This window comes from Clarias gariepinus, chromosome 6 (genome assembly GCF_024256425.1).
Source record: "Clarias gariepinus isolate MV-2021 ecotype Netherlands chromosome 6, CGAR_prim_01v2, whole genome shotgun sequence".
Taxonomy (NCBI): domain Eukaryota; kingdom Metazoa; phylum Chordata; class Actinopteri; order Siluriformes; family Clariidae; genus Clarias; species Clarias gariepinus.
The window spans coordinates 39,356,974-39,370,000 of NC_071105.1; the positions used below are offsets into that span (position 1 = coordinate 39,356,974).

General features: G+C 39.4%; 1 protein-coding gene and 1 long non-coding RNA gene across 3 annotated transcripts in view; one reads left to right on the top strand and one right to left on the bottom strand.

Moving 5' to 3' along the window:
- The first annotated feature begins 1,819 nt into the window (after positions 1–1,819).
- The window catches only part of LOC128526920 (endonuclease V-like), a 14,827-nt gene continuing 3,619 nt past the window's right edge, over positions 1,820–13,027 (top strand). Inside the window, exons 1-8 of one of the 2 annotated variants that reach the window (XM_053499144.1) lie at positions 1,820–1,883; positions 4,366–4,537; positions 6,334–6,468; positions 7,521–7,560; positions 8,978–9,090; positions 9,734–9,802; positions 9,906–10,034; positions 12,239–12,366. In XM_053499144.1, the coding sequence (XP_053355119.1) occupies positions 1,843–1,883; positions 4,366–4,537; positions 6,334–6,468; positions 7,521–7,560; positions 8,978–9,090; positions 9,734–9,802; positions 9,906–10,034; positions 12,239–12,244 (705 nt within the window). In that variant the 5' untranslated portion in view covers positions 1,820–1,842 and the 3' untranslated portion in view covers positions 12,245–12,366. Of the gene's footprint in view, positions 1,884–4,365; positions 4,538–6,333; positions 6,469–7,520; positions 7,561–8,977; positions 9,091–9,733; positions 9,803–9,905; positions 10,035–12,238; positions 12,367–13,027 lie in introns of those variants that run through there. The other variant, XM_053499143.1, reaches the window with a different exon arrangement.
- LOC128526921 (uncharacterized) lies at positions 7,925–8,628 on the bottom strand. The gene is made up of 2 exons (XR_008360825.1): positions 8,391–8,628; positions 7,925–8,105 (listed from the first exon to the last, which is right to left on the bottom strand). It is a non-coding gene; the product is annotated as an uncharacterized LOC128526921 (long non-coding RNA).

A 13,027-nucleotide genomic window follows, 5' to 3' on the forward strand; every position in this document is an offset into this window, starting at 1 on the left:
GTCCCGTGTCTTTTCTGATTGTCATGTTTCTCTCTGAAAACTTTATTGATTTTCTTTTTTTTTTTTTCTTTGTGGTTATAACATAAATTTGGGACAAATAAAGATTATAATAATATCTTCTCTTATCTTGCGGAACTTCATTTTTTAAACTTGTAAAGAGATAAAAAATAATAATGCTTTTTCAACAACTGTAAAATAAATGTTCATAATTTTTGGTTTTGCTGTGAGGCAAGTTGTGTTTAGTAGAAAGCAATAATAATAATAATAATAATAATAATAAAACCATCAAAATAAGCCATAAGTCATTTTTTAAAATGAAAGATGTTTTGATCTAATTAAATACCCATCAATTTGCAACAATATAATCCTTTTTTTATGTGAATTTTTTTTTTTTTTTTCATCAAAAGTGCTCAGGAGAAAAATGTTTAAGACTTTTTTTTAATGTAAATTAATATCCATTTTGGAAGGATGGATTTTTTTTTTTTTTTTTAAGAGATGAAGGATAATTTTTGCAAAAAAAAAAGTTAAATAAGTGATTGCTGTGTATCTCAGGAAACAAGCTTTTCAGGAATGTAGCCTGTATTATGGGGTGATTGTAAATGTGAGCTTTAAACTTAAACATACGTAATTCTGTAATCAAGGTGGACAAAGATATAAAACTTGTAAAAGTCATTTTAACACCTAAAAAACACAACTGGTATTACAATTCGAGCAAAACTTACTGGTATTGTCGCCCTCTTGAGGAGAATCTTTAGATTGCAGGCAGGTTTTTGTGGCGTTTTATATATAAGGTTTTTTTTAAACTGTTAATGTCGCCTCCTTGTGGAGAATCTCTAGATTACAAGCAGCTCCTTAAGGTACTGTATTCTGATTTCAAACAGGAAAAAGACATAAGGAAATGTTTAATAATAGTCAGATGCTTATGGTTATGTATTTCGTGAACAACAACAGGTCTTTACTCAGTTTATTTGAGATATGTGGGCAGGAACTTAATTAATATGCTCTAAATAGGTCTTTTTAATTTAGTTTTTAAACATACATTAAAAGGAATAAAAGCTAAAATTGTGATTGTGGAGCCACAGGCATGTGTGGGGTGGTGGACCAGTCTGTCCTGATCTAGTACAAATATTTAGCATGTCTTTATAATTGGACAGATCTAACAAGAATGTAAAAGAATGTCCCAGGAGAGCTATGATGGTGTTTTATAATCTCTTTTTATGGAGATTATCATTATCATTATTACTTTGTAAATGGTTTTTCTATTAATATTATTATTGCTAGAAAGTGCTTGTTTTTTTAGTTTACCTGAGAATGAGTATTATTATTATTATTATTATTGTTTATATGAGAAGGCAGAATGAGATGTTGAGAAGATGCTCAGGTAATAAGATCAATCATGGGACACCACTGTAACTGTAAATAGGAACAAAGAGGACAAAGTTCTCAAAAAAGGTATATATATTTCAAATTAAAATTTTATTTGTAACATATACAGTTATGATATAAAGTGAAATGTTTATATGACCACCTATGACTTAAAAATTAAATAAGAATATAATACAATGTATCCAAATATAAAAAAAACTTTTGGCTGTAAAATTCACACTATACACAAGTAATATTATTATAATATAATTTTAATAATATTTGTAAAATTATAATGTCTAAAAACACTCAGTAAAATGTCTATTATAAACATAGAGTAGATTTTTAGACAAAGTTTATTCCTTACTGAAGAGTTGGGTCTCCTTAGCCACGCCCACTCTTGGTTGTCGTCAGAACCCGGAAGTGCGAACCCCGGAAGTAAAAGCTGGAGAAACCGAAAGCGAGAGAGAGATTTAAATGTTGGCTCCAGAAGAGGAGGTGGTGAAGAGATGGGAAAGGTCTGACACACACACACACACACACACAGTTTATTTACACAGTTGTTGTTGTAATGTAACCCGTAGTGATGGCGCGGTGAAGCCTCATGTGGGTGTCGCGGCTCCAAACCCTCCGCTTCAGCACAACGTTTATACAGTGGAGCTTCATTCAGGAGCTCTTCGTGCTGCCACCTAGTGGACAAATGTTGTGTAGCAACTCGATAGTGTTAAAGGAAATGTTTATGCACATAATCACCATCTCTGAAAACTAACTGAGGATCTGCAATAGAAAAGGCTTTCTTTAATTACTAACACAAACATATATATATATATATATATATATATATATATATATATATATATAAGCTACTGTTTGGCTTTGGAATATTTGAACAGAATATATAAATAAGATTAATTAAATATATCATTTATATAGTTAGATATAAATTCATCAGTCAGTGTTAAGGACTTAAATCACAAATCAATAATTAAAACACACAATAAAGAAAATTAACAGAGGCGGGAAAAGAAAACAGAAAAGAACAAAAACCAGATACAGTAACACTGCTGATTATTAAATAAATTGAGGTCTTAAATGTAAACCAGATGTTTTTGTACACATGTTCCTTCCTCATATGTAAGTAAGGTAAATGTAAAGTTTATAAAGAAATGCAAAAAAAGGTCTCCTGAATCTTGATTTTATGAAATTATGAACAATAATTTCCAATACAGTGAAACCTTGGATTACGAGCATAATTCATTCCAGACGCGGGCTCGTATTGCAAAAAGAATACTCGTAAATCAAAGCGCATTTTCCCATAAGAAATAATGGAAACTCAAATTATTTGTTCTACAGCCCAAAAAAATAAAAGCATAAAAAGAATTAATACAAAATATTAAGTAAAAAAAAAATTTAACCTGCACTTTTCCATTAATACGAGTAAAAATAAATCCCGACAGGTGTGTTTCCGTTTATGCATGCAGGCGCTGTGTGTGTGTATAATGTGCATGCACACACACACACACACACACATTAACAGAAAGGCTGTTTTATCTAAAATATTAGCGAGAAACATCACTAATGAGCTCATACTAACGGAAGCACTGCTGTAAAGTAAAAAAAAAAACAAACAAAAAAAAGACCTGGCTCTTTATCTTTGAAAAAAATTGCTACAGAGCGAAGTTTCTGTGTAAAGCAGAGAGTGTGTGTGGGAAGCCAAGAGGAGGGGGGGGGGGGGAGGGGGGATGTAAAGGTGAGTGTGTGTGTGTGTGTGTTGGTGTGAAAAAGAAAATATGGACAAACTAAAATATGTTTTACGCACACACACGTGGTCACAGTGTTATAGTAAACAGTACGCGCGTGCACGGATTATGATTATAAGAGACGAGCACTAAGACTCAGCGAGGGAGACGATTACCCACAATTCCGCAGCACAAGAGAGAAAAACCATTGGCTCAGTTGTGATCACGTGACTCTCGGCGTCAAAACAAGAAGCGCATGCGTGATACATGATTCTTGGTAAACCAAGACTTGTTCGTTTTCCAAGTCAAAATTTGTTAAAAATCTTTGCTTGTCTCGCGGAACACTCGCAGACCACACATTACTCGCAATCCGAGGTTCCACTGTATGATGATTCAGTCACATGATTCTGGCAAATGCGAGGCTTCGTTTGTCGTTGGTCACGTGACTCTCAGAGAACCGAAGCACCCCTTGAAGCGAGGTTTCATTTGGGCACGCCTCCTAAACGCCCCCTAAACGATGTGATAATCAGAATAAATGGGTCATAAATCTTTCTTTCTCTCTAATATCTTCCTTTCATTTCTTTCTTTCTTCTTCACTTATATAAGTTCATTATTTTTCTCTCCACCTCTTTACTTCCATCCCACTTTTTGTTTCCTTCGTCCCTCTCTATTTTACTCTCTCTTTCACTTCCTTCAGTTTCTTACTTCCTTTCCCTTCCGGATTCCATTCAGCATTTTTTTCTGTCTTTCAATCATTCTTTTGATTGGACATTGCTCTCTTTTTTCTCCCTCTCCATCTATTTCTTTTTTGTCTTTTTCCCTTATTTACTTCTGTTCCATCTTCACGTCCTTTTATCTTTCTCTTTCTTAGTTTCTATCATTTTGTCCTTCATTCCTTGCTACCTCCTGTTCTTCCATCATTCTTACCTTCCTTACTTTCTTCCTTTTTGTCTTGGTCTCTTTCTTCTGTTTTGTGCGTCCATGCGGTCCTTATTTCTCCCTTATTAATACCTCTTCTTTCATACTCACTTCCATCCGTTACTTACTTCCTCTCTCTTCCTTTCTCTCTCTCTCTCTCTCTCACATGCCTTCCTACTTTCTTTGATCTGTTCCTTCAGGATGGAGTTTGCTGTAGAAAACATGGTTGAACACAAACTCACCTCCAAGTTATTTATACTGTTTGAGTTTTTAGTGTAAAAGTAATGTTATAATCTCAAAAGCAGAAACAGATCTGTGTGTGTGTTTGTGTGTGTGTGTGTAGCGAGCAGGAGTGTATGAAGCAGAAGTTGGTGTTAGAGGACACTGAGGAGTGGCAGAAGGAGCCGGACTTCAGAGGGCTGGAGCGAGTTGGTGGGGTCGACCTGTCATTTATTAAAGGGGATGAACACAACGCCTGCGCTCATCTCGTCATCCTCAACTACCCTCAGCTCCAGGTCAGAATCACCCTCAAATACCCCCAGCTCCAGGTCAGAATCACCCTCAAATACCCCCAGCTCCAGGTCAGAATCACCCTCAACTACCTCCAGCTCTGGGTCAGAATTACCCTCAACTGCTCCTAGCTCCAGGTCAGAATCACCCTCAAATACCCCTTAGCTCCAGGTCAGAATCACCCTCAACTACCCCAGCTCCAGCTCAGAATCACCCTCAAATACCCCCAGCTCCAGGTCTGAATCGCCTTTAAATTCCCCTTAGCTCCAGGTCAGAATCACCCTCAACTACCTCCAGCTCTGGGTCAGAATCACCCTCAACTACCCCAGCTCTAGATCAGAATTACCCTTAACCGCTCCTAGCTCCAGGTCAGAATCACCCTCAAATACCCCTTAACTCCAGGTCAGAATCACCCTCAAATACCCCCAGCTCCAGGTCAGAATCACCCTCAAATATCCCTTAGCTTTAGGTCAGAATCACCCTCAAATACCCCTTAGCTCCAGGTCAGAATCACCCTCAACTACCTCCAGCTCTGGGTCAGAATCACCCTCAAATACCCCTTAGCTCCAGGTCAGAATCACCCTCAACTACCCCAGCTCCAGCTCAGAATCACCCTTAACTACCCCCAGCTCCAGGTCAGAATCACCCTCAACTACCCCCAGCTCCAGGTCAGAATCACCCTCAAATACCCCTTAGCTCCAGGTCGGAATCACCCTTAAATACCCCTTAGCTCCAGGTCGGAATCACCCTCAAATACCCCTTAGCTCCAGGTCGGAATCACCCTCAAATACCCCTAGCTCCAGGTCAGAATCACCCTCAACTACCTCCAGCTCTGGGTCAGAATCACCCTCAACTACCCCCAGCTCCAGCTCAGAATCACCCTCAAATACCCCTTAGCTCCAGGTCAGAATCACCCTCAACTACCCCAGCTCTAGATTAGAATCACCCTCAACTACCTCCAGCTCTGGGTCAGAATCACCCTCAACTACCCCAGCTCTAGATCAGAATTACCCTTAACCGCTCCTAGCTCCAGGTCAGAATCACCCTCAAATACCCCCAGCTCCAGGTCAGAATCACCCTCAAATACCCCCAGCTCCAGGTCAGAATTACCCTAAACTACCCCCAGCTCTAGGTCAGAATTACCCTTAACTACCTCCAGCTTTAGGTCAGAATTACCCTCAACTGCCCAAAGCTTAAGCTCCAGGTGGTCCTGCCTCCATGCATTAGTTTGTTTAATCTCCATATTAGTCTTTTCTTCTGTCCTTCACTCTTTCTTTCTTCCTAACCTCCTTTTTTCCCTTGTCTTTACCTTTCTTTATTGTTTTCTTACATTTCTCTTCTTTGAGTCTCTTTTCTTCATGGTTTTCCTTTTTTGTCCTTTCATTCATTTTGACTTTCTTCCTGCTTTATCCTTTCCTTTTTTTCTTTACCTACTTTTGTTCTCTCTTTCTTGCTTCCTTACTTCAATTCTTTTTTCTTTCTACATTTCCAACTTTCTTACCTTCCTTCTCATCCTTTGTTTTTGCTATCTTTTCTACCTTAGCGTTCTTTTTTTTTTTTGCTTACCTTCAATTTTACATACTTTTATCCTTCATATTATATTTTCCTTGCTTTCATCAGTTCTTTCCTTCCTTTCCTTCTTACATCCTTCTATCCCTCAAGTCCAGTTTGTTCCTTAAATTAATGAAATGTTCCAGAGGATTGATCATATCTGAAGCATTGAGCATCTCTCTCTCTCTCTCTCTCTCTCTCTCTCTCTCTCTCTCTCTCTCTCTCTCTCTCTCTCTCTTTCTCTCTGTAGGTGGTGTATGATGTCAGTAGGATGGTGTGTCTTAGCTCTCCGTATGTTGCAGGGTTTCTGGCCTTCAGAGAGGCTCCACCACTGCTGCAGCTTCTGCAAACACTGCAGAGTGAGCAGCCTGACCTAATGCCACAGGTCTTTCTTTTACAAACACACACACACACACACACACACAAAGTGGCTCAAACAAGTAAGGCACTAAGTTGCTGATCAGGAGGTCGGAGGTTTGAGCTAGAGACCTGCGCAGGACGGATTTTTCAGTCCTGTTCTGTCCCGCTCCCGCAAAAATATGTATATTATTAAGTTTTGTCCCGCTCCGGCCCGCAAACTCCCGCAGGTAAACATATAAGTAGTTTTATTTTTACTGCTTCTTCCTGTACTCTGTTATTTGTTTTAATTGCTTCCCTTCTTAGTATATATAAAAAAGAAACGGAAAATAAATATGTTACGTTTTATTTGAGTTTGATTAAATGGAGTGATGAACATGGACACAAACGAGGAGCTTTTCAAAACATCGGAATACACTCAGAACTGTTAGAAATAGGCTAATAATAATTTGCGCCAGTAAATTGATTTTATTTTAATTAAGTCGTTCTTGTTACTTTTGTGCAGTAGATATATAATACAGTGTTTGTTTTTAATAAATAAATTTTAGGATAATTTCATTTTGCGGGAGTCCCGCGATTAATTCTATTCTCCGGAAACCCTCACATACCTTACCGCCCGCACCCGCAATCACCCATAAAATTTTGTCCCGTGCCACACACCGTGCGCTGGGTCCTGCGGGTCTCCCATCATGTGCAGGTCTCTAGTTTGAGCCCCAGCATCACCATGCTGACTGTTGACTTAACCCCGTCTGCTCCAGGGGGCCCCCAGGGGGCGCTGTTTCCCAGTGCTCTGACCCCAGCTTCCTAACAGGGAGATGCGAAAAAATCATTTTATTGTGCTGAAGGGTACACATGACAAATAAATGAATCTAATCTAATCTTTTACTGTGCTATCGTCCCCCAGCATGTCTCACCCTCAGCTTGATTATTTTTTTTTTACACATTGCCGGAATATTTTCAGGATATTTTCTCTTTAATTCAGATTAATGTGCTTCATAATAATAATAATAATAATAATAATAATAATAATAATAATGATGATGATGATGATGGTCAGTGGCTTTTCCTGTCCCTCTGCAGGTGGTGTTTGTAGATGGAAACGGTTTGTTTCACTACAGAGGTCAGTGTGAAGACAAGAACACACACACACACACACACACACACACGCACACACACACTCTCTCTCTCTGCATTAAATCTACTACTACACAACTATATTAATGTACATCTGTATTCACCCACACGGAAAAAACCTATATAAAACATATATGTTTTAATATAGGTTTGATATAGGTTTTTAATATATGTGACATATATAAAATTGGCCGTTTTCCTATATTATATGTACATATATGTGTACATATATACGTGCATATATATACCTATGTGCATATATATGCACCTATATTTTTACCTAGATATTAGTAAAATTATTAAAATCCATAGCTGTTAGACAACATAAATAAAAGCCCAAAATGTAGAAATTTTATTTTTTTATTTTTTTAAGAACAATCAAATAGTAAAAGAACAAAAATAAGACAAAAAAACTCAACAGGAAGAAAACATATATATATTTTGAGGACCTTCTCAGCTTCGTGAGCTTTGAATTGATAGATGTGCCTGTCTGCCCTCGGGTGGCTGCCGGCCACTTCTTCAATGTAGCATCTAGAAAAGACAAAAGACAGTATAATTATAATAAATGATTATTTATTAAAACGTTTATAAACATCTGTTATCTCCATAAGGCATTAGCTTAGCCACCGGGAAATATCATGTTTGTGCTACATACAGAAAGGCAGCATGTTAGCATGATTTACCTAAACTATGTAAATGGCATTGAAAGCCAATGTGTCACACAAGCTGACAAGAGCTAGCTGAAGTGAGGAAAATATTTACTAATATTAGTTTAATATTATCAGAATAAGAGTTATATAAGACTTAATAACTTACCCAGTGTGTCCCCCTGGATTCTCTCTTCAAAATGCTCCCGTTCGTCGTCAGGGCCACACAGTCTTCTTCTAAGGTAAATGTAAACTCCTCCCACTTTCCAGAACATTCTGAAGAGTTTCCTTGTCCGGGGGCGTGGCCTAGTATGTAAATTAGCCGGACTGATTTCCGTGTGATTGGCGTGTGGGCGTGTCCTGCCTCGGGTCATTAGCAGATAATGCGACAGAAATTCTAAAATGTGTTTTTTATTTAGTTAGTTCTTAGTTATTGCCTTGATAATATAAAATATGAGCGCATCATGTATGACAATTGCCAAAGTGAGATATGAGCTAAAATGACCAGATCCTGCCATGAGCTATATAGGAGACATATCTTGTATGTACATATAGGGCTTATATGTGGATATAAAGAAGCAATACAGGAGACCTATATGGCCTGTATATGCACATATATGCACCTCAATTTTGCCTATATGCAGCATATATATTATCATATATATGCATTTATACTGCATATAGGCTTCATATATGCGCATATATCCTCATATAGATTCTTTCCATGTGGGCATGCATGTGTGTGTGTGTGTATAGAGTTCGGTTTGGCGTGTCACCTCGGCATCCTATCGGACCTGCCCTGTGTGGGCGTGGCTAAGAACCTGCTCCAGGTTCAAGGTGTGGCCAAGAATGATGAGCACTTGTCACAGGTAAGAGCCCCGCCCCCTGCGTCAGAGCACGCTATGGTAACTAAAAGCTGATTGGTTCCTTTCTGTGCCACTGTTCAGCTCCACACAGGTCACGTGGAGTACAAAATATTGGCACCCTTCTAATTGGCCCCCTTCTAACAGCACAGAAGTGCGCACAACACACCGCCGGGTTACACTTCATATTTGTAAATACATGCTTACACACACACACACACACACACACACGCAATTACAGCCAAACACAGCGTGTTTCAGCAAGTTGCGTCAGTCTGACGTGTGTATTACGGCAACACCTGTGTGTGTGTGTGTGTGTGTGTATTTTTACTCTTCTTCACATTTTTTTATGTATGCTTGCCTTGTTATATAAGAATACTTTTAGTGTAAAATATAAGGAAAAAAACATAATGGTTTTACATATAATGATGCAAATAATATTTTTAAAATATTGAAAATATTATAAAATACTGTATAATTTAAAAAGTGTTTAATAATTTATGTCACCTTTTTACATGACTTTAATTATAACCCTGTTGTATGTCTGTTAAGAGAAGAATAAACTCTAAAAACAAATGTTATAAATAATTTTTGTCCTTTTTTGTCCTTTATTGTGTGTGTGTGTGTGTGTGTGTGTGTGTGCGCGCAGATCAGTGCTCTGAGTAAAGCGGGTGACACTTTCCCACTGGTCACTGATTCAGGAAAAATTTTGGGACAGGTGTGAATAATTTATTTATTATTACTTATTTATTTGTTAGTATAATTATAATACTGTGTGTGTGTGTGTGTGTGTGTGTGTGTGTGTGTGTGATTTCTCTTAGGCTCTGCGCAGTTCAGACCGCAGCACTAAACCCGTCTACGTGTCAGTGGGTCATCGGATTAGTCTGGACACAGCCGTCCGTCTCACACACTCCTGCTGCCGCTACCGTGTTCCTGAACCCACACGACAGGTTACACACACACACACACACACACACACACACACACACACACACAGTACTGGCACCACAGTCACTAGGGGGCGCTGTTCATCTTCCATAGAAAAGGAAACGTGATCATCACCATCTCTCTCTCTCTCTTACACACACACACACACACACACACACACACACACACACAGATATGCATATTTCTTTATACTAAAACCACATCACAGCACTTGTCATTTCTCCGTAACACACACAGGGTCAGAGTGTGTGTCCCACGTGTGCGCAGTAACTGGATCAAAGCAATTGCAGGTACATTTCATCTCTCTCTCTCTCTCACTCTTATATTCCTCAAACCACAAGACACATGTTCTCCTGTTCCTCCTCTCTCTGTCTCTCTCTTACACACACACACACACACACACACACACACACACCTGATCCCCATTTCCTTCCCACAGGCTACAGTGTAAATCAGACTACACTATAATTAGAGTGTTAATAAGAAGACTGTAGAATATCTTTATAACTGGGACACAAGAGAGAAGGAAAAGGAGACAGAAAGACAGAATTTGAGAGGGTTATAGATAGAAGGAGAAAAAGAAAGGAAGAGAAATACGGGAAAAAAAGACAGAGAGAGAGAGCATGAGAAATTGGTCCGGTTGACATTCCAGGTCAGGAAATTATATTTATAGGAGTTTGATGAGGGATAGAGAGAGAGAGAGAGGGAGAGAGTGAAAGCAGAGGAAGAGGTGAGAGAAAGAGAGAGAGGAGGAGGGGAAGACTGGCAAGTTCATACAGACAAAAAAGAACAGTTGCAAAGTCAGAGGAGCATAAAACAAAAAGGGGGGGGGGATGCCCTAAAGCCCCATCCGACACCCTAAAGCCCAATCAGACACCCTAAAACCCCTCGTCAAACACCCTAAATCCCCATCAAACATCCTATCAAACACGCTAAAGCCCCCTCAAACACCCTAAAGTCCCCTGTAATGCCTGGAAGCCCCATCAGACACCCTAAACCACCCCTAAAACAACCCTAAAGCCCTCTCTGATGCCTTAAAGCCCTATTAGACACCCTAAAGCCCACCTCAAACACCCTAAAGCCCACCTCAAACACCCTAAAGCCCCCTGCAATGCCTGGAAGCCTTATCAGACACCCTAAACGCCCCCCAAAAACAACCCTAAAGCCCTCTCTGATGTCTTAAAGCCCTATTAGACACCCTAAAGCCCTCCTCAAACACCCTAAAGCCCATGTAATGCCTTAAAGCCCTATTAGACACCCTAAAGCCCCATCTGACACTCTAAAGCCCCCAAAACAACCCTAAAGCCCCCTCTGATGCCTTAAAGCTCAATAAGACTCCCTAAGGCTCTCCGTCAAAGACCCTAAACCCCCTTTAAATACCCTAAGTCCTCATCAAACATCCCATCGAACACCCTAAAGCCACCTCAAACATCTCAAAGCCCCATCAAACACCCTAAAGCCCTTCCTGAATACCCTAAAATCTGAACACCTTAAAAGTCTTTTTCAGTGCTTCAAATGAATTACTAAATTTCTGCCCTAAAACCTTCAACCTAACTCTCTACCCTAAAGCCCTTCTCCAACACACAAAAAAAAAACATTAAACAGCTTTTCCTCAACACCTCACAGCCACCAAGCCCCCTAAACCCTGACTGACCCTATACACTGACACCCACTAACCCTGAAAGTAGTCTTTTCTGTTCTTTAAACACACTACCCATCTTAGTGTTAATTTACAAACAGTTACAAATATCTGTTCCCTGTGTGTGAAATTCATTATAAAACAAATGAACTTTGGTAAAGTTTTCATCCTGAAATGACTCATCACAGAAGTGACCTCTGAGTGATGGACACTGCAGCAGCAAGAAGAAAAGCCGTGATGTTCCAGCAACCGAGGCCAAGGAGTCAAGGACAGCCAAGAGCTCTGGCACTGTAGCGACTTCACGACTGCTTTCGCTTTATCACTTTAAATTGATTTTGATTCCTCGCTGTAAAGAAACACAGCTTGGCCGGGTTCAAGAGTCCATAACTGTGAAGTCTGTATTATGCCATCCGTTATAAACTAAGTATAATGCATTGAGGATGTAACTCATGGATGTAATTTCCCCACCCCGTTGCAGCTGTAATAACTGCTCCTCTTCAAAGAAGATTTTCTACAAGAAAACGAATTCTCTAACACCAAACTTTCTCTTTTCTTTGCATATCACAGGAATGAGGTGTCAGCCATGATACGGCACCTCTGGGGCAGTTGAGGTTAAGGGGATTCCTCAAGGCCCAAACAGTGGCACGTTGGTCGACCTTCCGATTAGTTGCTCAAAGTCTTAACCCCCTGAGCCACCAGGATTGGTCTTCTGCAGGTTACAGGATTGGTCTTCTGCAGGTTACAGGATTGATCTTCTGCAGGTTATTGCTTAAAACCTGGAAGCATACACTTTTATGAATTGTTTTTTTTGTAGCTGTAACATTCTCTTCATTGAATCTAAGCGGCCCAAATCATGAAAAACGGCCCCCTCTTTCACCACACCATACAGTTGGCACACTACATTCAGGATGTTGGCGTTCTCCTGGCATCCACCAAACCCAGAGTCATCAATCAGAGTGCCAGATAGTGAAGCATGATTCATCACTCCAGAGAATGTTTCCACTGCTCCAAAGGGATGCCTAGTCATCTTAGGCTTGTATGAAGCTAAGTGGCTATAAGAACCCATTTCATAAAGCTCCCAATTAACAGTTCACGTCCTGTTGTTGCTTCCTGAAGCAGTTTTGAGACTAAGCATGAGCTGGTCTTCTGCTTTATGGATGAGCTACTTCAAGATGCTTCCAATACAGTGCCATGTTTAAAAATGACTTTTTATTACAAACTTTTCTTTTATATATAAAATCTAAACCATAACTTCATAATGTTGCTTACATTCCCCACTGTATGAAGCACGTCCAGTCCGTCTAAAAATATTTTAGTTTTAAAATTGTTTTAGTTCTTCGTATTGGTGCCAGTAAT